Genomic DNA, 25,101 nt, shown 5'->3' on the forward strand with positions numbered 1-25,101 from the left:
GCGCTTCATGGGGAATAGGATTAGAAAGGGACTTACAGGCTTCACCTGTCCTCCACTTGGCCCTACCTAACACCACTAAGGTAATTAATCCAGGCCCCTATTGGAGAAAGCACCATTATATGAACCCTATGGTCTGTTATACGCCCTCTCCAGTATTTGTGGGGACTGAGGGTGGACAGGCGGTGTGGGACTGCAGGCTGGGACGCAGACCACAGGTAGGGGTAGTGTGATCTCAGAATGCTGTTACTGCTTGTATTTGGCTTCAGGGTCATGATTTTCACCCCAGTCTTGTGCCTGTAAAACATCTATTTCGTCCCTAACCTGAGCAGAGCGAATCTGTTTGTGGACTGGACAGCAATGGTGGCCTCGCCATCGGTGAGTCTGACTGCTGGGTCTACAGTGAGATGCTGTTGTCATCCTCCTCTGGACTGCCATGAAAAGTTGACCCAATAAGCACCTGGCTCCAAAGTCTGCCCACCTCTTGGACTCTTGATACTCCTTAGCAGCTGTTGGCTCTGTTGCATTTGTGGTATTTGGTTGCAGTGCCCTCTGCATACCTGACCCCAGGGATATGGCAGAAGAGGGTCAGACCAAGATTGTAAGGGTCATATAGGGTGTGTAGGGGTGGAGTGTATGGTCAGGCCACTCAAGATGGGTATTCTCTTGCTCTTTGTACGTCCCCAGCTCTACCAGGCCCTGCTTCACTCTCATAACCATCTAATCTTCTTAATCATAGGCCTTAATCAGTAACTACTAACTACCTATGTGCTTGCCCCTGCCCCAGCTGCTGGTTTGCCTGGTAACTGAGGAGCCCACCTGAAGTCAATTCCCCCTGTAACTGGTAGCCTCCTCCCCTGGAGTAGAGAAAACTGCTGCCGTGTCCTGCCTATCGTCTTCCATCCACAGTGGGGAGTCGCTCCAGGATGTTGTTTTGGACACGTAAGATCCCCTATCCAACAAATTGTTGTCATCTCTGTCGCTGCCTCTGGGCTCTTCGGTCTCAAGGCTGGGCTACTATAAGGCCCAACAGTCATTGTCTCCTCCAAGAGACCCTTGCCAAACACAGGGTGATTCCAAGTAAGCACTTGGCCCAGCCCTGCCGGCCTTCCCCCCAGGCCTCTGCTCTGTGCTCCCCACCCTTCCAAGCCCCCACCTGACATCCCGTCTCCTCTTCTCCCGTAAGGCTGTTAGTGAGAAGTTCCCCTCCTCTCCTGCCTTCCTCTAGTCTCTCCTCTACTCAGCCCAACTGGGAAGAGTGAGAATCCTCCAGCTGAAATTCTCTGGGTCTAGAAACAGGTGTGAACAGGTGACTCGGGAGACACGAAGTGGAGAAAAAGAGAACCTTCCACATGGAGGTGGTCAAGGGACAAAGGAGGGTGGGCCCCAGCTGTCCATGTGCCAATTACCAACGCATCCCTCTGTGCACGTGCAGCCCCTTTCTAGGACCCACTTGTCCCTGGTCCGGGAGCTCTGGTACAGTGCACAACATGTGCAGCCGTACGTGGTGGTCCTGACAAAGTGGGTGGACCCTGGAGTCGGAGCCCACAGGCAGGATAGCCGCCAGCCATGGACAAGGGATATAATAGGTGTCTGGGAGAAGAACGGGGAGCTCAGCTGTGCCCAGCGCTGTAGCTCCAGGGAACTGCCCCCCTCACTTCCTCGGTGGGGGTGGGAGGCAGCACAAACCACTGAGAAATGGGGAGAGTCAGCAGCTTCTGCCGGAAGGGGTGGGGGCCGTGGTGGGGAGAGGAGGGAAAAGAAGAAAAGGCGGGAGACTTCCTGGCCGGGAAAGTCACTTAAGAGGCCTCCCTCTGAGCCCCCGGGCAGCCTGTGGTGGGGCCAGAGACCGCAACGCAGGCATGTACTGCATCCCCACTCCAAACCGCGCCCCCCCCCCACCAGAAGGAGGGGAGAGAACTGACACACATGCTGAGAACTGATGGTGTACCGGCCATTTGACCATCAACAGCCCAGCTGTGACGAGGCCCGGCCAGGACACTGAGGCACAGAGCAGTGAAGTGACACGCCAGAGTCACTCAGCAGAGGGGCCTTAGAGCAACAGTGGCTGTGTCCCTTCTGCATAAGGCATCCCGAGGCTCTGGCAGTGGAGGCGGCTGTGCGTCTCACTGGGGTTTCCTTCCACCTACAAGGTGGTGTGCGAAGCGCCGGACACCTAGGAGGAGCCTGTCAGCCCACAGCTTAGTTCCCGGAGAGAGAGAGGAAAGACCCCTGGAGGCAGGGCCAGGGACCCCCTTTCTGTGTGTCACTGACCCCTTCTTAGTGTCTACAGAGGGCTCCCAGGAAGGAACAGCAGCGTTTGTCCTCTGGCTACAGAGCATCAGCCTCCTGATGCAGGATCGAGTGCTGGGGAAGCCCTCGTGCAGCCCGTCTCTCAAAATCCAACCTGCCACTAGCCCAGGCAGGCCGGCATCAGCAGTGAACGGGAAGCTGGAATCTGACCCCTGGCGTTGGGCCTGGTCTCCATGGCAGCCGTGGATTTATAACCAGGGCCTCCACCCAGCTTGGCGGACTTTCGACTTGAAGCCGGGAGGAAGGGGAGCAGGAAGGCGGTTCTGAGAGCAGCGAGCGCACGGGTGGCAGCCGGAGGCCCCGCGATGGTGAGTGAGGGTCTGCGTGTCCCTGTCAGGCTGTCCTGGGCTGGGGTGGCCGGGGGGGCTTTTGTGGAGTCCCTCCCTGACTGTTCTCCTCTCTCTGTTGCAGGCCAAGTTTCTTTCCCAGGACCAAATTAATGGTAGGTTTGGTTTATTCTTTCATTAGCAACTCACGGCAAAATATGGGTCTCGTTAGGCAATTTGCTCTGCTCGTTTTTTGTTAGTGGGAGGGAAGGAGGTTGGTGGGAGAGCTGGGCCCACCCGCAGGCAAGGGGCCGGCTGCTGCAGGGAAGGGCTGGGCTGGAGGTGCAGGTGGGGGGCAAAGCTCGGAGGTAAGAGATGTTGGTGTTACGCTGGGAGTGATAGGAGAGGGAGCTCACTGGGTTTTCCTCCAGAACTTGATGGATTTGGGGAAAGAGAGGGAAAGGGGATGGACAGAGAGACACCAATAAGTGGCTGTGGCTGAGGACCCAACCAAAGGGGGTGCTTTGTAACTGGCTGAGAAAGAGAAAGGAGCCCAGGTTTGTACTCTCAGGCAGGATGCTTCTACGCTCTGGGCCTCAGTCTCCTCATCTGTAAAGGGGGGAAGGTCAGCTTAGGTGCTCTCTGAGGTCCCTTCTGTCCTGACAGCAAGCCTAGTTTTGGTGTTTGGAGCACTTTGTTCCCGGAGTCCCCTGACCTGCTGGTCCCCAAGCAGGCTTCAGTTTCCCGCAGTGCATGGTTCTGTTTCCACAAGGCCAAGCCAACAGAGTTGGGTTACACAGAACTCAGGGGCCCAGACCTGGCTGGGGAGGCCCATCGGAGCTCAAGTAGGGAGATGAACTCTGAGGGTTACCTGGGCAGGGATTCCAGAGTTCTGGGTACCAGGAGCTTGTTCTATAAGGGAGAGTAGGTGGGTGGGTTGTAGGCACCTCCCCACCAGACCCCTTGATATCCTTACCCCACGAGGGGGAACAGAGCAGGGACTCTTAAAACACAAGGCCCAGGGCAGGGGACCCTCTTGCCCAGGTCTCGAGGCAAGACTTGAGGAGTCTCGGGACTGGAGTCCAGCTGTCAGCCTCAGCCTCCCCCCACCAACACCTGGCTCCGGGGCTCACTGACCCTCCCTTTGGGGCCTCTGAACCTCCCAGAAGGGAAGAAGGTAAGTTCCCCTTTGTATCTTAATGTCTGACACAAAGCAAGTGACCACAAATGTTAATGAATGAAAGACTGGAGTGGGAAGACCAGGGACCTTGGAGGCAGTGGACCTGGGGTCCAGTCACCTCTGAGCCTCAGTTGTCTCATCTGTGAAGTGAGGCTAATGACACTGCCTCGCCAGGCTGCTGTGAGTGAGAGAGACAGCAGATGTCAGCCACGTGCCTGACACTGGGCCTGGGTGTCACCCAGACGTACGCTTGGGCCAGCTTGCTCTTGCTAGCGTGAGCCACATGGTACGGTTTTAAGAAATTTGTGAGCTGGTTGTTAAAATCAGCCATTATTAAATAATGGAAGATGAAAGAATGCTCCAATCCCTCCATCTGTATAAACATTTTTAAAAGATATCTCTTGGGGATTCCCTGGTGGCGCAGTGGTTAAGAATCTGCCTGCCATTGCAGGGGACACGGGTTCGTGCCCCGGTCCGGGAAGATCCCACGTGCCGCAGAGCGGCTGGACCCGTGAGCCATGGCCACTGAGCCTGTGTGCCACAACTACTGAAGCACGCGTGCCTAGTGCCCGTGCTCCACAGCAAGAGAAGCCACCTTAATGAGAGGCCTGTGCACCACAACAAACGGTAGCCCCTGCTCGCCGCAACTAGAGAAAGCCTGCGCGCAGCAACGAAGACCCAGTGCAGCCCCAAATAAATTTATATATATATAAAAGAAATCTCTTGCAGTCAATAGTGCTGAAGATTTGAAAGAGATTTCAGCTTAATGAATATAATTTGCACAAAGGCCGAGAAGTAGTTTAATAGTAGATCACTTATCAGATGTAATAATAGTATAGTCATTGGGAAAAGAGTGGCATTCATTGGCATGCAGCCTACCTCACTTATGGTTAAATCAAAACTGTAGGTTGGCAATGGCTATGAGAGCTGTCAAAACTCACTGATAATCAATTGGCTAGATGGAATTTATAATCAAGAGTATATTTTATGATTTGTAAATTTGTGCTATACATCCTTAAGTCTATAAAACTTAAACTACGTACATATATCATCAGAGCTGGTTGTTACATTCCAAGCCTACAACTGGTGTTATCCTAGGCCCTGGGGAGGATTCTTTCTTGCCTTGGGGTATTTGTATTTGCAAAGGGAAAACCTAAAGGGGATTTAAAATTCAATTTATTTAACCCAATTTGTTCTTTCATTCAACAGTTATGAGTCCTTTCTTTGTGCCAGCCCAGTTCTAGGCATTAAAAATATAGCAGTGCACATAATAGCCCCAAATTCCTGTGCTCACAGGGTTCACCTTGTAGGGATGGGGGCGGGGGGGGGGCAACAAAGGAAAGTAGTAAAATAAACAGGATGTTGGATGGCCGGCTGGCCTATCAGAAGGAGAGCCAGGCAGGGAAAGGAAGGAGGTGTGGAGGTCTGGGGGTGGGCGGGGCAGGGGGTGGAAGGAGAAGAGCCCTGTTGTTCCAGCACAGGACTCCAAGTTCAGAGCCAGACTCCCAGATATCTAAAGGCAGGAAGGCAGAACACATCTAATGTAACTGAGGAGATGGGTCCCCATTTGACCCTAGCCCTGCTGATATCAGGGACCACGGGCCCCTGTGGTGCAGGGCATGGGGGCAGGGGGCAATGTGCCCCCCTGTAGAGTCTGGTGATTCCAGGCCCCAAGAATGTGATGTCCCCACCTGGCCACTGTCGGAAGATGGTCAACTGTCATAGGATGAGGTCTCAGGAAGGCAGCGGGGCCACCCCTCGTGCAGAGGCAAACCAGACAGAAGACAAGGTGGGGTGGCCAACAGTGGTCCCTGGGAGGGGGAGAGCTGAGTTTAAGCCCTGCACACATGGTGGCCCTCTCTCTCTGCCCCCATCCCCTCTGGCACTGGGCCTTCTTGGAGGGAATTAGGTTTTGCAGGAACCAAAGGTGGGGTTAGGCCAGGCTCTGGCCCTTCTTCCCCTGGGCCACTCCAGCCCCTGCCACCAGGTCCTGTTGGTGGTCTGCCCCTCCGAAGCTCAGGCTCTGGAAAGTTCTGAAAGGGTAGAAGGTTCCCATTCAACCTCTCCACGGGCACAAAAGCAGCTAATTGTCTCTGAACCCCACTGCCTGGCCTGCCTTTGATTAGCAACCTCCCTGAAATCCTCCGCTGCCAAGAGAGGCCTTAAGCAGGAACCATGAAAGGGCCCTAGGTCTGGGCTAACTTTTGCTGTCTCTCCGGCTCTGCTGCCCTCTGGTGGCTTCTGCCCGGGAGTGGAGATCCAGCGTGGCCTCCGGGCAGAGCCGGCTGCCCATGCGCGTCTTCTGTTGCTCCAGCCTTCCTTGCCCCATCCGCGCCACGGGGATAACGAAGGTACCACCCCCACAGGGCCACAGTGAGGATTCCACAAGGGCCTGGGGGGCAAGTGCCAGTAGCGGGAGCTGCGGTTGCTGGTTTTGTTATTATCAGCTCAGGAACCACTGGCCTAGGCCTCTGAGGAACCAGCTGGGTGTGGGAAGCGGGAGAGAGCAGGGTGCTTAGTACAGCGCAGGGCCCTGCACATTCCCAAGCGGGGCTCAAGCAGGAGCTCTACCCCGTGGGCCCCAGGGACTGGACGAGAAGGGAGACTTGACCAATTCTGATGAGGTCCTTACCCACAGCCCCTGGTCAGAACCTCTGTGAGGGGCCCCTCATCTTCCCAAGCTCACAGCTGGCCTCACTGTGCCTCCAGGGCTGGGGGTCGGGGGAGATGCAGGTGGGGGTCGGTTCTGCCGGGCCCGGGGGGCTGTGGATCTGGAGGCTACTTCACCCCGAGCAGCCAAGAGAGGGTTTGGGGAGAGCAGCAAGCAGGATCTCAGGAGAGCCTGGGATGACTTCCTGGCAGTAGCTCTTGAAGTCTTGAAGAGGGCCAGGGCCTGTGTCAGAGCAGCTTGAGAGTTCAGCAGCCTGGAGGCCGGCGGCTGGCGCAGTAGACTCAGAAGTGCCCACAGCTGTGATTATTGTCACCACACATGAGAGCCTCTCTGCCAGGCCTGCCCAGAGGGGATTTCTGGTCCTTCCCAGAAAGGAGGACCAGTAGCCCTGAGGCATTATTGTCCCTGTTTCCCACATAAGCTGTCTTTGCCAAGGTCCCCTGGGAGTCTGGTGCCCTGCTGTGGGCTCCTGTCTCCCTGGGCTGGCCCTGGAGGGTGAGAGAGAGCTTTCCTCTGGTTGTAGTCGACTGAGGAAGGGAGCAGGGAGGGCGAGAGGGAGGAGGCAGAAGGGAAGTCAGAAGAGGGAGGGGAGAGGGCTGGCAGAAGAAACAGGACACTTAGTTAAATGTAAATTTCAGATAAACAACACATACCTTTATAAGTATATCCCATGCAAAACTTGGGATCGACTTAAACAATGAATACATTTTTTAGAATATCTGAAATTCGGTTTTCCCTGGCAGCCCTGGATTTTTCTTTGCTGTCTGGCCACTCTAGGAGGGGAAGAGGAGAGAGGAGCAGGCAAAAGGAAGGGGAGGGGCAGAAAGAAGGGGAGAGGACAGAGAAGCGGGGTGGAGGGTGAAAGAAGGCTCCTGATTCTCCCTTCTGGGCTTTGGTAGAGTACAAGGAATGCTTCTCCCTGTACGACAAGCAGCAGCGGGGGAAGATGAAAGCCACTGACCTCCTGATGGTGATGAGGTGCCTGGGGGCCAGCCCGACGCCGGGGGAGGTGCAGCGGCACCTGCAGACTCACGGGATAGGTGAGTGGGCTGGGCCGGGTCAGTTGCCAGGGAAGGAGTCTGGGCTGAGGGTGGGCTCTGAGCCCCACAGCTGTGGTCCTGGGGAGGGCCCGGCAGGCAAGTGCAGATGATCGGGATGTAAACAGCTCAGAAGTTTGAGGGCTAGGTTGTAGCTGGAGCTCACCGGCTGGGTGCTGTGGAGGCACCTGGCCAGGTGTGCTGTGTATCACTCGGGCTTCCTTGAATCCTCACAGCAACCGGTGACACCCCCAATCCCAGAGGACCAGGGGGTCTAGGCCTTCCAGCAAGGTTATCACCCACCTGAAGTCCAGATAGTGCTGAGTGATCCCAAAGTTGTTTTGATAGAACAATGTCCCTTTACTATTTGTCAGGTGCTTAGCTCAACAACCCAATGAAGGAGGCACTATCCTAATCCGGGTTTTACAGACAAAGATCAAGATTCAGAGCCCGTTAGGTAACTTGCCCAAGTGCTTACGCCAATGGTGGAATCAGGCTTGGAACCCAATTCTGATCTCCAAGTGGTTCTCTGGTGATGCGATTATGGGGTTTTCATTCCCCCTTGTTTCCTCTGTTTTGAAAGTAGAAACATACAGGACTTTTCATAACCAAAAACAAGTTTTTTTTTTGTTGCTGGTGGGTTTTTATTTTTTAAAGAAAAAGAGGGAGGGATGTCAGAGGCCAGGATGGCTGTTTGCATTGGTGGCTGGACACTCAGGAAGGAAAGAGGGGTGGCTTGGAAAGAACACCTGATCAAGAGCCCATCGGGACCTCAGTTTTCTCATCTCTCAGATGGGTTCCCACCATCTGCTAGCATTATCCTGAGGTCCCATCCAAGGGTGCTTGAAGTAGTACTGGGAGCCTGTCCTGAGGCCAGCCTGGGCCTGGGGGTGGGGCCTCTGAAGGCCTCAAGCCCGGTGATGGGGCGCTCAGCAACTGAGATCCGCTGCTTCCATCTCTGAAGTGGTGGTGGTTTCCTCTGGTTTCTGTCTCCTGCAAATAGGAAGCTGTGGTCAGGGGCAGTTCTGACTTCCTGCAGTTGTAGCCCAGCCCGAGCCTGGGCTGAGGTCCCCAGGCATGCCTGGAGGAGGGGTGTGGGCTGGGGGTACTGGGGTGGAGGCCGCAGTGAGGGAAGTAGTGAGGCTGAGTGAGGTGAACAGCCTGGGTGGGACAGAGGCTTGAGGCCCCAGGTGGGGGTCATCTGTCCATCTTTGTAGATGTGTTACAGTGGCTGCCAAAAGGGGGAATAGACATGTTGGTGTACTTCCCTCCAGTTCAGGGCAGGAGAGAAGCATCCAGAAGTGGGTAGAGGAGGCGGTGCTTCATCCTGGTCCTGCCACTGCTCTGAGGTGACTCTAGGTTCTGAACTTCTGTCTCCTTAGTGGGCAAAATGCGATGATAACCAGTCACTACGGGGTTGCTGGGAGGATTAACTGAGGCGTATCCATGGTGGGAACTCAGCAGGACAGGCTGCATCCTCTTCCCCATGACCACTGCCTCCCTCATGGTGCTTCCTGAGTTAGGTGGCCCTCGAGCTGGCCATGCAGGCAGGAACCCAGCTGCCTTCCTCAAGAGAAGCCTTTTCCTCCCTGCTCACTCTGCTGTGTTTGGGGGTTTCCTAGACAGAAATGGAGAGCTGGATTTCTCTACTTTCCTGACCATTATGCACATGCAAATAAAACAAGAGGACCCAGAGAAGGAAATTCTTTTGGCCATGTTGATGGCGGACAAGGAGAAGAAAGGCTACATCATGGCGTCTGAACTGCGGTCAAAACTCATGAAACTGGGAGAGAAGCTCACCCACAAAGAAGGTAATGGCCTGGGTCCCTCTTTCCCAACAGCAGGAGGTGATTAAGGGGTTGGGGAAAGGACACCAAAGCCCAATCCACGCCACCTGGGTTATGTAGGCACTGCATTTGATGGATGCCCCGAAGGTTGTTGACTAGATGTTGGGCTTGGTGAACTCTGGATTGGATCCCAGAAAAGAACTAGGGACCCTGTGGGTGGCAGGAGAAATTAGCCAGGGCGAAGGGACGGCTTGGGGAAACCCAGTTATGATCTACTTGGGCATCACACTGTGTTCTAAACTTTCACTGGGGGCCTTCATTTAGTGATTATGACATCTCTGGGAGCACTAGCGTCCCCCTCATACTGATTAAACAGGTGCAGTGAGTGGCTTGTGAGTAACAGAGCTGGGAGCTACATGCAGGTCTATTAGACACTCGGCCCCCGGCCCCCCAGCCCCTCTCAGGCTCTTTCCTCTCACCACAGCTGTCTCCTGAAGCTGCTACTGCTGCCCAGTTTCTAAATTGAGATGTTACTTTGCTCTCTTTCCTCACGACTCAGCCAGCTCTAAGAGCTTTTCCAGAAAGGGTGTCCGTGGTGGTCTTTGACTCTTACCTTCCCTGCCTTCCTACCTCAGAGAGGATGAGGGGCTTGGGTCTTCTAGGAAAGCCCAATGTCCATGGTAAGGGCAACCCCAATGTTGGGCCCTTTGTAGGTGTTCTCCCAGCCTGCCTGGTGGGCCCCTCGGTCCAGCCACGGCAGCCATGCCAGGTCGCTGCCAGAGTCCACACCCACCAACCCCAGAGGCTGGGATTTCTAGTTAGGCCGCTGGCCCACTGCCTATGATTGAGGCAGGAGGAAAACGGCTTCAATAGTGATGGGCCTTTAGCCTTTGGTTAAATCACAACAAACAGACTTGAATCCTGGCTCCCCCTCATTCTGGGGGACCTCAGGTGAGTTTCTTAACCTCTCTCACCCTCCTCAGTTTCCTCGTTGGGAAATGAGGTTACAATAGACAATCCCTCAGGTCCCTCCAAGAGCTAACATTCTATAAAGCAGTCTGCTGAGATTTTATCTGCAGGCACAAAGGCACAGCGCAAAGCATGAGAAGGCAGATGGAGCTTCCCCCGCTTTTTCAGGCCGGCAGCTATCACGATCTCATCTTTCATTGTGGCTGTTTTAATGTGAACAGGGAAACACGGGCTCTCCTTCCCTCCCCGGCTCTGAGGACACTGCTTGGCCTTTTATGTATATACCAAGTGGAGTGTTTGTTAGCAGAGGGCCAGCAGGGGCCTTAATTCTTAGTTAATGATCTCTGTCTAAGGCAGTACCATGGCCCCCAAACTCAAACATCTCTCTCATTTGTTTAACAAGTAAAGAAACATTACAAAGAAACTGACAATGTCTTCCAGACAGAGACTGATGTCCCTTCCTCTGGCTGTGGGAGAAGGAAAGATGATACTAGAAGTAAGACTCCTTTACCCTCAGTGATTGAAAGAAAAGCTTCAGTTTTACTACAGAAGCATCCTTGGAGCTGCTGAGATGGCTGGGAGGGAGGCCTCCTTTGCGACCTGGTTCTTTGTGGGTTCACAGGGAACCACCGTTCTACCCAGAAGGCATCATCAGACTCCAGTTGCCCCTCTTCTGGACAGTTGGAGGCTGCAGTGGTTGGTGTTAGACCTGTCCATTGGGACGGTTTTAACCAAGTGGTTGATGGGTAGAAGCATCTCTATGAAATAAGATAAATTACAGTCTCAACATTCTGAAAATACTCAGAAGTACTATCAGCTTAAGCACAGAGCACAGTAATTACATTTTTGGAAGAGGATGGTTAAGCAGGAAGTCACAGGATATTTTCTAACAACTACTCAGGATTATGTTAGGGATGCCCGGGGCCAGAGAAGTTAACACAGAGCAGTGAGAGTTTTGTAAGAGGGTGAGGATGGTCCTGAGAAGCCACCGTGGAAAAGTGTAAGCTGAAATGGCTCTTCTCGATAACTCCCGGGACAAGCTAGTATTTTGTCCCAGGGATCCAGAACCTGTAAATGGAGGGGTTTTGCTTTTTTTTTTTTTGAGCAACATTAGAGAACAATGGCAGTTTTTTGTAGGCTTTGAACTTAGACACAGTTGAATATATTTTCTCTTACACTACCCCACCCCCAAAATGCACACTTTTTAAAAGAGGTGATGGTGGCAGGTACCACTTGTCACCAAGCCCCCTCGGGGTGGGTGGGAGTGTCAAGTTGGAAGGCAGACTGGCAGATCAGGGGCAGGCCAAAGACTGGGCTGTGGGGCCCGGGATGTTGCTGCAGAGGGTGTCTGTTCTGCAGGGGGCTGAGAGGGTGGGCTGTAGAAGGTAAAATTCATGCCAAAGCTTTCTGGAAATACTGGCACAGGGGCCAGACATTTTCTGAAGGGGAAAAAAAAAAAAGCACAGGGTGGTTTCAGTGACTGGATCCTTACCAGTACACCCACCCCTACCCTGGCCCCTGCAGAAAGCCTGATGAACTCAAAATTGGATACATGGTCTCCAAAGGGTAGGGGGTGGGTTGTCCCGTTCCCTCCACTGGTTTATTTCCTCATCTACGGGAACAGTCAATTAGACGCTCAGGGAAGACCTCCAGGGAGTCCCAACCCCCAACTGGATGTCCTTTAACATAACGCTATAGCTAAACTGAAAAATTAATGTGATTTATTGCAGTGAATGATCTTTTCAGGGAAGCAGATATTGAACCTAATGGCAAAGTGAAGTATGACGAATTTGTCCACAAGATCACCATTCCTGTGCGGGACTACTGAATGAGGAGAAGGCAAGAGAGCCTCCCCTGGGCCAGAAAACTCAGACTGATGAATCTTTAAAAAGAAAAGCATTCCTTTCACTTGCGGGAGATGGCAAACACAGCGAGATGACATACCTGACCACAGCAGAGGGTAACTTAAGGAAACGAAATGATTTCAGCTACAGTTTTAGTATGTCTTTAATAAAAGATTTTTACTGATTTTAATAACTAACTACCATCAGTCTAGCCCTTTATATCATGGAAAGAGCCTGTGGTTTAGAGTTGGGCCAGGGTTCCAGTCCTGACTCTGCCACTTCCAAGTCAGGTGATTTTGGGCAAATCATTTCACCCCTCAAAGCCTTAGGATCCTCAATGAGGTTGGATTCCTACTTCTTACCTCATGGAGCCTGTTGAGAATGGGCTTCAAAAGGCCTTTGCAAATTGTAGAGCACTGTGTAATCCTGGTTTGCCATGGTCGTGCTTCTCCTAAAAAGGGCAATTTACCAAAAGACTAATATTCTGTATTTGGGTGCTAGAATCATCTTCCGCATTTCCAAGATAAAGCTAGCTGAGAAACAGCAACAAGCAGAGAGCTCAAACTATGGCAACAGTTCTTGCAGCACCACAGGGTCACATACAAATTCTCATTCCCAGTGCATACTAATGTAGTTCAGGATATTCATTCATAAACAGGATAAAAAACAGGTTTAAAACAAGGCAGCATCAGCTAAACCCTGGGAAGAGTGATCTGATTACACCCCAAACCAAAGGAAACCAGATGTGACGAATTGCATTCACTGAGGCCTTGCAGAGCTTGAGAAGACCTGTTATGATGCTTCTGTCAGAATTTTGAGCTGCTCCCTGACCCATTATCAGAGAGGTTCATGGGACTAGGATGGTCTGGCTCAAGTGGGCCAAACTGATAATGGCTTCAAGCCATTTCCTCAGGACTAATGGAAAGTAATAAGGGGATGGAACAGGCCACAGCCATGACCCAGCGAGAGCCCTGGAAAACAATAGTAGGGGTACTGGTCCTGCCAGGAGCTTTTCCAGCTCAAGTGGCTTTTAAAGTTAGTTATGTAGCCAGGGGGTTCCAGGCTGGTGCTGCCTGTGCACTCATCAAAGCTGTGGATCCATTGCTAGCGCCAGCACAGCCCTAAAACGGGCTGGAGTCACACACCAGCAAGCATGCTGAGGGGGGAGCAGGGCAGAACTCTAAGTACAGAGATTTTCATCCTTATATGATTCAAACTGGGCTCTCTGGGCTGTGGCTTTTTCTAATTGTGCCTTAGTGGCTAAAGCAAAAGAAAACCAAATTAAGAGGGAAGTGTGTCTCTGGGGAGGTTTACACAGAACACAAATCTAAGGGCCAGGAACAAGGGAAACTTCAGGGCACAAAACAGTCACCGTCTTAGTGAAGCTATCTCACGATGCTGCACGGCCTCAGACCAAATGGAGGTCCTGAGAAAGGAGTGCCGCTTTCATTTCCCCAACAGTGTAACTGCCAATGGAGTGAGTAGGAATTCCTAGGAGCTGTAGAGGAGGCTCCTGTGGGGGCAGGCAGTATATGGGCCCCAAAACACCAAGTAGGTGACCTTGTGATCGTCAGGCTGAGGATCTTAGGCTCACACGGTACAGGGGCAGACCCAGGTTTTGTGGGGGTCTGAGGGTTATACAATTCGGCAGCCTTCTTTAAGACTATTACAGTAGAAATATAGAATTACTAGGGCTGCTCCTGGGACCCTGGAAGAGACCAGAGCAAGTGAGGGGCCCTGGTGCTTAAACTTCATTACCTTCATGGTAAATCCATCTGAGGGCTGGGCAGATGTTGGCACCGCATGTTGAACTGCTACATTTCACTTTCAGGCAAGGCTCAAGGGTCCTAGTGCGCCACATTTCTTTTTAACTCATCATGGACTTGAGGAAGTTAGTCCTGCACAGCCACTCTGGAATACCAAGGATTAGACAGTAGATACCTGTGATTTAGATGGGACAGGAAAAGGAAGTTCTGGGCTATAACAATAAACGAGGGTACGTTCCCTCAAAGCTTTGTCTTTATATGCCACTGAATGGTCCCCGTATGGTTTCAAAGCAAGTTTTATGAATCTCATTTGCCTAACAGGAATCTGAAGTAGACCTTGCCAAAAAAACATAAGTGGTGTGTAATGGCCTTGAGAACCTAGGGCTCGTGTCCACTGACTCAGTGTTCCTTATTAAGGGTGTTCAGTGGGTAGGATTCCAAGATCCTGGGATGTGCTCTGATTTAAACCTGTACCCCAGGAAAGACTGACACTACCCCATGTCTGGGTTTCATGCTCATTCCTGAAATTCCTGTTGGTTTACCTAGCACCAAGTATTGTTTGCAAAAAAAGGCCACAGTGCTCTTAACAATCAAATTGCAGATTAAACAGATTTAAGACTAAACGGATGCTGTGGTTCATTACAAAGCTATAGCCATATTTCAGTAAGAAGGGAATGATAGCTGTATATTCATTACTTACCTCAAAGCATGTTGCAAGAGAATGAGTTACTTGTCATGCTTTGAAATCTCTGGATCAAAGGGGCTCTGGAAGCACAAAGCATTGTCACTTTTTCTCATAGGGATCGTCCCCTTGTATACGCAGCAGTGTATTTTACAGAAGACAAATTAACTGAAGGCTTTTCTTTTATTACATCTAAAGAGCTCTACATAAACAGGTAACATTCAATAGGTAAACAATTTTTTTTCCAATGCATGTAATAAATATTTTCACTTGGTACTTTTATACAAACTGACATTGGTCTACTATACATTTTTAAAAGCCATTTTACTGGTTTGGCATGCGGTATGGAAATTCTAAGAGAGAAAGTTTTAAGGCAATGAATCACAGATTTAAGTTCATGGAATTTATGGTAACTTTTATATCTGTTTATATACATTTTTCCCCTTTGTTAATTAAACAATTAACAGCAGCACACTCTGGGACCACCAGCTATTCTCCCTCTCTCTCTCTGAAATCTAAGCTTTGTATTTTCTTTTAATTAAAAAACAGAATTCAACATGTATTGATAAAACAAAACTCTTACTAAAATAATTTCAAATGTGCTTTAAAATCCTAAAGATCTTAAGTGTTTTATGTGTTTAAAAATGGAGCTGTTTAAAAACAATATTCTTTCCACAATTAGTAATTTAAAATTGGGATGTATTTTCATTCAGTTTCAGACATTTGACTCAAAGGAAATCTGCCAAGAAATCACATTTCTCAGAAGCTTAAGTGTATCTTTTCTAAGTCAGTAATAATAGAGAATTGTGATAATGTCTACATTAATAGAAGTAGAAAATTTTTAATGCTCAAAATAAATTAGTCAACCAAGCGTGGCATGGTTAAGGTCCAGATACTTATAAAAACATGTGTTCAATAATGCCCACAAAATAATTAAAAGCCACTTCAACCCTGCTAATCAAACAGCTATTATACTAAAGATGTGTGTGTGTGCACATACACACACACCCCCACCCACAGTACTGTACAGACACACAAACATATGCGCACCTATTATGAGTGACCAAGGCAAGGGGATGGTGGTAACTTGACTAAAGATTCTGAGAGTCATTATTTGTCCACAGACAGCATGTCAATATTAGCATGGGTGGGGGAGTGACAGTGGGCTAGGGAAAAAGGAAATAACTGTGCTTTAAAAACAAACAAACAAAAACTTAGAAGATAAAGATGCAGTGCATGACTCCAATAATAATTACTATGGACCATAAAAAGTCTGATTGACTAATAGCGGCCATGAGACCAACAGAGTAATAGCTACTACTACTGCAACATTTTAGAAAGTTAACAACTGAAGGGAACAAACTCCTTAAGAGTGGAATGAACTAAAATAAAAAGACAAACTGAATGGTTAGTTTCTCCCGTGGAGACACGACCAAAGCTACTAGACAGACATTTATTTCTCCCTGTTACCTGTTCTTCCCTTCGGTTGGTATAACGCAAGACCCTGAGGGAAAATTACCCTCTCCAAAACTGGGCTGAAGAAAGTAGAGGGACGGTTTTTCAACTGGATCATTCAAAGAGTTTGTTATTCAGCATCATACACAAAGTTATTGATCAGAATTCTGAGACCACTAACAACAACAAATAAAGAAAAACAAAACTATTAATTTTATCTTAGGTAGCTGAATTAACAGAAACGTTTCCTATTACAATGTGAAATAAGAAGCAACTCCCTACAATTTAAGTAATTTCTATCCCAATCTGAATTTAGACACAAATTATAATACTATTAGATATTAGCCTAAGTTAACATGGCAATGAGAGTTCTAAAGTGTGTACTCACATAACACCAGATTCATTTAAAAACTTAACTATTTCCTGTTTTAACTGACAATGAATTTTTTTTTATTGCAAATTGTTTAGTGACTATAACTCAGCCATGTATGTGTGGAATACACATGCGTAGGGAAGACTATATAACTCAGTTGTCACTCGCACACACTTGTCTATAAATACATATATACACACACACATATACATATCAATACCAACTTGTTTTTCAAAATTCAAGTCAACAATTTGGTGGCAGAGAGATACTGTAAAAACAGGTATGTTTAGATGCCACACAGTCATGTGAACCATTAATTTCATCAGACAACTGAAGATACAGCCATCTTGAACTCTAACTGGATTAAAGTAGGTCAATTTGCTACCACTGCAAGGTTTAAAATGACAATTTTATACACAAAGGTGGTCCTTCATCAACTCTGAGAACATTAACAGTTGTGATATAAAAATCCAGTCTGGAAAATTGGTAATCGTTATGCCTCTTCTTTATCTTTTCTGTTAAACCTGCTAAACCTTTCAATCAGATAAACAATATTTTCAACACCTTCAGATATTACCTGAAAAACGGACCTTCTCTGACGAGGATTTTGGAACACAAGTAGAACCACTTTTTCCTTCCCTCCAACCCTCACTCATTTCCTGAAAAACAGTTTTCAATATATTTACATTTCCATTATTAATAAGAGTAGATCAGACTGATCCATGAATTCTTAAAAAGATTTGACTTTCCTATGTCATGCTTGTCTTTAAAAGGTGAAGAAAAATATAAAACAAACAAGATAACTATGCTAAAAAAATAAGTACACTAAGAACCAGAGAGTGAAAATGACTAAGGATCAAGCCCATTTTGAATTTCAACTGTTTATCAGATGATAGATTTCTACAGACTGACGTGTGGTGCACTGTATTTTCCGAAGAGAATTTACTTTTAAGGATAATTGACTGTCTTTCTTTTTTGAGGTGATGTAGCCTTACCTCTGTCAGCTGCACAAGACATCCAACAGGGCTTTCTAAGGTATTTTTACTTCCTACTTTGGTATGAAGATCTTACATGAAAACTTGTTACCCTGTGGCCAAAAAAGCAGGTGTTCACAGACTTGGTTTAAATACATAATACTGGCAACCCAAATTTAAAATAAAGAACTAGACTAAAGTGTATTATTCACAGGTCGGCTAAGCCTACTCCTTACCCAGATAGCTCTACTCCAATCTCTGAAACATATTCTCAAGGGGTATCTAGCAAATAAGAGACAATATGTGATGGAGAACATGCAATTGGGACAGTCGATAAAGATGCTCATATGAGAGTTCAAGACCTTCAAAGCACTTTGAAAGAAGCAGGCAACTGATTTATCAACTGAATGCAAACTCGGGAGAAGGAACAGTAACAACACAAAAATACACACAGACACACACACACCCACAAGCTATGTCCTGAAAATACATAGGGAATGCAGAGGGACAGATGAGATTTATAACTTAAGGCTGGATAAAATATGCACACACACAAACAGAATCCAAGTCTGTCATTTTTAGAAAATGGAAATTAAAACTATCCCCCCCAGCCCCTCCCCACAACAAAGAAAAGCCCACAATTTAAAACTTCATACATGCAATTCCTTTTCTGTTATTGCAAATAAAATAATGCCATTGAAGTAAAATAAAACCAAATAGGACAAATGATGAAAAAAAAAATCTTCAGAATCCAGAAAGAATGAACTGAAGGTGGTTTGTGGGTACTTGTTTTTTTTCTTTTTTTTTTTCTTTTCTTTCCTTTTTTTTGTTTTTTACAAGTGTTTTTTTCAGACAGGCAGTCTTAGATTTATATACAAAAGTAAAACTGAAAATATAGTTTTGTTCTCTGTACATTTCTTTTAATTTTTTCCCTAAAAAAAAGGAAAAAAAACACGCTTGTGTACTTTCTAAACAGAATAAGGTAAAACATAGCACAAAGTTCTCTTCTTTCTACCAAGTTCATTTAATCTGGGGTAGGGATGGGAGTAGCAGGGGCAAGGGAATCAGTCCAATGAAATAATGTCTGGTATGATGCCGAAGATGGATGCTGTGTCCGTGCTGCTCCTATTTGCGACGGTGTGGCTATGGCTCTCCCTTAGGCTGTTGGAGGATACGAGGCTGCTGTTACTGCCACTGCTGCTTCCATTGGTGGTTGGCAGAGAAGTACTGCCTCCTGCACTTAACTGATCAAGAAACATCTGTGAGGAGGTATATGGGAAAAACCGAGACGAGTGTAAGAGGTCTTGATCATCTGAAACCGCTGCTGCTGCGGCGGCAAGCAGGGAGGTGTTATAATGCTAGGGAGGGGAAACAAAAGACAGAAAATAAAGTTAATTATACTTATAAATTAATAAACTTTCTTCTCTGCAGAACAAAGTCCTAAATTTAATATATTCTGAGTACCTGGTGTTTCTGAAATATTTAGTAAAACATTTTGCAAAATCAAATGGTCTTATGTAATGATCCCATCATTGAATTTTTTTTCTTTTTTTTTTTGTGGTACACGGTCCTCTCACCGCTGCGGCCTCTCCCGCTGCGAAGCACAGGCTCCGGACGCACAGGCCCAGCAGCCATAGCTCACGGGCCCAGCCGCTCCGCGGCACGTGGGATCCTCCCGGACCAGGTCACAAACCTGTGTCCCCTGCATTGGCAGGCGGATTCTCAACCACTGTGCCACCAGGGAAGCCCACACCATTGACTTTTTAAATTTTTACTGGCACATCACTGATATTGAGACATTTTTGTAGCTGAAACTGGGGGGGACTGTGGGAGGGAATAAAAATATTATTTTTTTGTTTTAATTTGTATTGCAAGCAATTTTCATAATGCTATTTCCAAAGAGTCATATACTCTTTGTAGTATATGTAGTAAGTATATATATGTAGTAAGCAGCAGGAAACAGGAGAGTCCACTTTCTTTCTCTTCTGGAGATATATGGCCAAGAAATTTATCAGTCAATATGACTCACTGCCCTGTTTTTTATAAAACAGTACTGGGAACCAACAAATAGACACTGTAGTTACTATATATTCAGGCACAGCTGAAACAAAGGGACTTTTATTTAAATGTTTAAAACCTTAACAATAATGGGTATAACTACTCTGAATTTCCTAAGGAAATTTATTTTCTTTCTCTTGACTACGTATTATACTTTTAAGTATTTTAACTTAGAATTAAAATAACAGTATTTTTTTCATATAACATACCTGATTGTCTCCTGATAAGAAAGGAAAGAAATCTAATCCTGTGGGAGAAAAAATTATTTTAGTTTAAAAAAAAGAAAGAAAAGAAAGAAAAAGCCTTCCAAATGCCCCAATACTACAAAAACAAATACAATATCTTAAAAAGCTAATTCTAAATTCATTCAGAGTTTTATTTAAACATGAAGAGTTGAGCTGAATGTTTTACATCTCTCCCATCTCTAGATTACAAAGCCTAGAATTCAAGCTTTAGCAATGATTTGCACTCCCGGTGATTCCACTTGTGGGACTTGGGCCACCGCTGCCCTGTTAAGTCCAACACTGATCCCTTAAATTGACAGAGCACTTTTCACCAGATGCTCTCATCGACTCCCCTAAAGTCACCTTTCAATCTACTCGAATTTACTCCTCACAAGCACCTCATGAGGTATGTAATTACTTTGGTCTCATTTTGTGGATAAGAACGTTTTTACATTAAGCAAGTTGTAAGACAGATTTTCTTTCTCAAATTCCTTCATTTCCCACTATCTGTTCCAGATTCTAACTCAGAGACTCTTGAGTGACATGAGAGGGGAAGAGATCTGAGGGGGAGTCTGACTGCTGGCGTAGAGGCTATTACAGAAGGATCAGCTCTCATCCCTGGCTGCCAGGAAGTCATTGTAATCTGGCCCCTTCCAAGTCACATTCTTGTCCATATTGCCCAATATGTAATGCGACGAAGAACAAGTAAACCAACATGAATAAAATACCTCATTATGATATCTAAACTTGGAGAAAAGTACAACAAGCAGGTATAGATAACAATATGACAACAACACGAACACTTTGGGGATCCACCCACTGTCTACACTAGAACAGATTATAACATAAGGATCCTGCAAAATGTATAGTACTCTGTTTTTTGTTTGTTTGTTTTGGCCATTCCGCAAGGCATGTGGGATCTTAGGTCCCCAAACTGGGGATCGAACCTGCATCCCCTGCACTGGAAGCGTGGAGTCTTAACCACTAGACCGCCAGGGAAGTCCCAGTACTGTGGTTCTTAATAGTGAGTTTGGCAGTGGGCTAACAGGCAGTGAGAAACGGGGCTACACCGTCTAACAGAGTAGCTGCTAACCACCTGATGTGGCTATTTAAATTTACCAAGATTAAATAAAATGAAAAATTCAGTTCTTTAGTCATACTAGCCAAATTTTAAATGCTCCATAACCACATGTGGCTAGTGGCTACTGTACTGGTCAGATTACATTTCCCTAATTGCAGAAATTTCTATTGGACAGAGCTGAAATAGGGTTTTCATAACAATCACTAAGAATCCACTCAACTATCTCAGCTCCCAAGATCCTTGCCAGTGACCCTGAATTTTACTGTAGGAAATGGGTGGAAGGCACTTTGTGCTTTTGTATTATATTTTCTACAATGAGCATACATGGCTTTTTGTAATTTAAAAAATGTTCTCAGATTATATGGCTAATATACAAATTATTAAATTACAAAGATAATGAGAACTAGCAATTCTTTTTGATAATGTAAATGATTATTATGAACTCAAAATACATCATAGAAATGAGTATACTGACATTTCAAATTACTTTCAAAAAGAAGAATCAGGTTCACCGGAATAAAAATTAAAGTTTTCCAATGTTTCAGTTCTGCATTATCTAAAATACAATATGACATAGCTACCCACAATGCCTGCTGCATTATAACTGTATTCAGGGAACAAAAAATAATTGTCATAAATATCAAAATTTAAAGCAACATATTGGAAGTCATTAAAAAACAACCTGCAGACTACTTTGAAGCGCACAAAACCTGAAGATCATTGCACTGTTTTTACCACTGGTAGTAAAACACTGGCTACTGATGAAGGTACTAACAAGGAACTGAGTCTGTATTTATTTATGACCACAGTGTATATTTCTCCCAGTTTCCTAGATCCAACCCCCTCTTTTCCTAATCTTTTGACCTTTCTTAGACTTGCCCAGAAGAAGACTATATAGATCAAAGGCATTCACAATGCTATGTGACGACACAGAAGAACCGGTGACTCACCTTGCAAGTCATAAGGCATGGGTGTCATGTGGAAAGGATGTCTGTAGTCTTGGATGAGGGATGTGTTAATATAGCTTGTGTCTACAGCAGGGAGGCTTGGGGTGCGGGACACTGGAGATGCTTGATGTGGAAGACTTAATATGCTAGAAGAAGAAAAGGTTTGCAAAATTTTCATGAGTCTGTTGAACTTTTAAAAAGGGTTGCATCTCACAATGAGTCCTAGTTTTTGTGCTGGAAATAAAAAAAGATAAGTAAAGCAATATATAATTTAGACTACCATAATTATTAGGAAATAATTTGTATACTTAATAGCATCTTTCAGAGGCTATAGGGAAAAAGAGATGGACGCAATGGTATCCAACATTCATAAATCACATGTTGTCTTTGGAACAACGTCATCTACACTTTCAGAATGCAGGGGGAAGGCATGGCTGAGCCACTTCAATGGAATACGAGTGAAAAGTATCTACAGCAGACAAAACTCTGAAACCTTTAAAAAATAAGCACTAGAGTGCTGGCTAGTAAAAAGTTTAGGTAAATCCTTGCAAATAAAACACATATAACAAGACCAGGGGAATGCAGCAATCTGAGCAGTGAGGAGTTAACAGTGGCCCTCAGACTTGTAAGATTTATGAGAATAAAAGCTAGGTACCGTTTATCTTGGTATATTCAATGCCCGGCACAGTCATTATCACTATTTACATAAAAGGCCTGCTGAATGAACGAAGGCAGCAAGACAGGAGTAAAGATGCTCCATAATGAACAGGTGGTACAGCGTTTTTAAAGGGAGAATAGTATAAATGGAAAAAGAAAAAAATAACAAAGAGAGGGATTCTGGAAGAACAGAGTGAAATGTTTAAGTAGCTGAGTAGTTAAATATTTTTTTCTTTACCAAAAATCAAGGAAAAGCAAAAAGGAGGGAGAAATAAAGGAAAAAGAAAAGGAAGAATTAAAATGATTTTGAAAAGAAAATGAAAGAATTCTAATAGTCCTGAGTGAAAACATAAGGGCCATATGCTATCCCAACCATACAAGAGGCTAACAGACATATAAGTTATAGAAAATAAAGAGAAAAGAAGGTAAAACAGGCTGTCTTTTGTTTTTAAAACTTCACATAAAGTCCTCAGGGTATGGAGATGAAATTTCAATGGTAAAGAATATTTCAAAAGATGCCAAGATTGGATTTCCAGGAACAGAGTTTTAGTTATGACCTTCTACTATATTTTTATGAATGGGATATGAAGCATAAAATATACTCCCATCCACTTCATAAAAATGTTCTGTCTAATGGAAACATAACTAAACCTCTTACATCTATAGAAAGTACCATTTTCCATTAGCTATCTCCTCTGACAATACCTAAGGGATTACAAGAGAGACAAAAGGAGTTGAAATGCTAGTCTCTGAAAACATCTTGGTATATCAAACAGCAAAGGTAATTTCTGGATTAACACTCAGCAGCTGAAGACAGCAAAATGTTTTACATTTACTAATCTTTGCCTCTTTCTAATTCCTGGCTGGCTCCTTCTCTTTCAATTTTATGATAATATTCTAAAATGCATTTCTACCTTCACACTGCACAATAACAAATACAATATGCTGGGTTTAGGTTTCTATTTATTGGCTAGTCGTTACTGAAAAATGGTCACTGGTACTGAATATGGTGCTATTCTTCTAAAAATGTCATAAACTTTCAGGTTGCTTGTTTTTATCTGAAAATCAAGAGAGAAAGGTCTGGCATTAGCAAATACTCTATCTGGGTTCAATTAGTCACTGGGCAGCTCAGGAAGTAGTTAATGCATCTAATGTAATTTCCCAAACATAATAAACAAACTATTTCTGGAGAAACAGCAAAGCAAATATTCAAAGAAGAAAAATTAGATTTCTAAACACTCAGAAAGTTTCCTTTAAGGAAAAGTGTTTACATATGTATGACTACTATCAATATACTAAAGAGCAGAACTAACATATATATAATGATGCATTTAATCCATAAAGTATTTATATACTCAGATTTATGAAATATATTTTAAGGTGCTGTTTTATGGCATTTAAAGTAATAAAATGATGATATGTTTGGTCATGCTATGTTAAATATACCATTTAAAAATATATATAAAACATAAAATATCTTAGAATCAAAATTCTACAGATATTTGCTCTAACTACGCCAGCTTTTGCTAATTTGACTCTTCTTCCCTCCCTGCCCCCCACCCACAACTCAGATTTAAAAAAGAAGCTGGTATAATAATACGGTCGGGCTTGTTGGATTAACAGCCATCAACGTAGGCCTTCATCAGAGGTGAATGTTCATAAAGGAGGATGTAAAGCAGAATTAGTGTTTAAATATTCATTTTGTTTAGAATAATGATACTGCTTTTAATGTCTTTTATTTCTGTCTCTATGATAAAATAAGCTACTCTAGAGTGAAAATATCAACCTGCGTCATATGTCTGGTTGTACTATAAAGATTCCTGAAATAGCCAAAGTCCTCTAATGAGAGAGGAGCCACATTTATCACAATTGTGCTCTTTTACTGTTGCAACTTCATCTTTCAAGTAACTACAAATATACTCAAATAGAAGATCTTTTTATCTCATCAAACAATATCAAGCCTGAAAATAACTTGACTCCAAGCACAGAAGTGCCTGCTCTTGGTCTGGTGTTTACTTTCCCTCTTTAACCTTGAAATCTGTAACAATGCTTTCTGCAGGCTTTCCCTTCCTCACTTACATTCTTCCTTCAGGCACTACAGTTTGCTGGAAGATTTTCTGAATAGCTCCTATTCAATTACATCAGGCCACATAACTCTCCTAATATATACCTAAAAGGGGTCACACATGGATTTCTAGATTTACTTTTGATGTGCTACAACTGTGCCTTAGCAAAACATGAAGTCTTTTGCTGAGAATCCCTGAAGTGTCTCATAAGACTAACAGTCTGTTTAAGAGTTCAGCTAGAGTCAGCTACTTGTTTTACCATCCTCTACAAAATGTTAAACTCTTTAAGGTTGGGACTGTACTTACTTAATTATCACCCATGTTTAGCACAGCGTGTTTTACATAAAGTAGGTAACAGTGTTTCATGAAGTGACGTGACGCATAACCAAGGTACATTATTACCGATATGAGACTAATGGGAAGTATGGGAAATGAGTCTGCAAAACATAAAGCATTGTGTACTGCAACTTAAGTCCTACACTTCTTTCATTGCCAGTCTTATACATTCTGAGGCAGGTTTAAAGCATTCATCTGGACTTCCTCTGCTTTCTGCTTGAAACACTCAACTTAGGGTTAATTTTACAGCACACATTTTCCAGTCTGAGTAAATATTTTAAATCCTACGACCAGCATTAGGATCACCTGGGAACTTATTAGAAATACACATTTTCTCAGTTCCTATTCCTGAATCAGACATGGGGGCTAGGGAAGCAATGTGTTTTCATAAGCCCTCCAGGTGATACTAATGTATTCC

The 25,101-nt window shown here is 45.4% G+C and overlaps 2 protein-coding genes and 1 long non-coding RNA gene across 6 annotated transcripts in view; 1 reads left to right on the top strand and 2 right to left on the bottom strand.

The window, feature by feature from the left end:
- Positions 1-12,261, top strand: CALML4 (calmodulin like 4). Its single transcript, XM_059058582.2, is given in 6 exon segments — positions 1-1,306; positions 2,291-2,618; positions 2,722-2,752; positions 7,327-7,467; positions 9,087-9,275; positions 11,951-12,261. Coding segments are annotated over 5 exon segments (594 nt in total). The 5' UTR covers positions 1-1,306; positions 2,291-2,483; the 3' UTR covers positions 12,049-12,261.
- On the bottom strand, positions 8,135-14,598 carry LOC136793834 (uncharacterized). Its single transcript, XR_010839776.1, has 4 exons — positions 14,531-14,598; positions 13,823-13,975; positions 12,427-12,515; positions 8,135-8,457 (listed from the first exon to the last, which is right to left on the bottom strand). It is a non-coding gene; the product is annotated as an uncharacterized lncRNA (long non-coding RNA).
- A 78-nt stretch (positions 14,599-14,676) lies between these two features.
- Positions 14,677-25,101, bottom strand: part of PIAS1 (protein inhibitor of activated STAT 1) — a 121,678-nt gene continuing 111,253 nt past the window's right edge. For all 4 annotated transcript variants that reach the window (XM_059058570.2, XM_059058567.2, XM_059058569.2 and 1 more), the window contains 3 exons: positions 21,628-21,770; positions 19,582-19,619; positions 14,677-18,672 (listed from right to left, as the gene is read on the bottom strand). In XM_059058570.2, the coding sequence (XP_058914553.1) occupies positions 18,379-18,672; positions 19,582-19,619; positions 21,628-21,770 (475 nt within the window). In that variant the 3' untranslated portion in view covers positions 14,677-18,378. The remainder of the gene's footprint in view (positions 18,673-19,581; positions 19,620-21,627; positions 21,771-25,101) is intronic.

The sequence above is a fragment of the Kogia breviceps genome, chromosome 3 (genome assembly GCF_026419965.1).
Source record: "Kogia breviceps isolate mKogBre1 chromosome 3, mKogBre1 haplotype 1, whole genome shotgun sequence".
NCBI lineage: Eukaryota > Metazoa > Chordata > Mammalia > Artiodactyla > Physeteridae > Kogia > Kogia breviceps.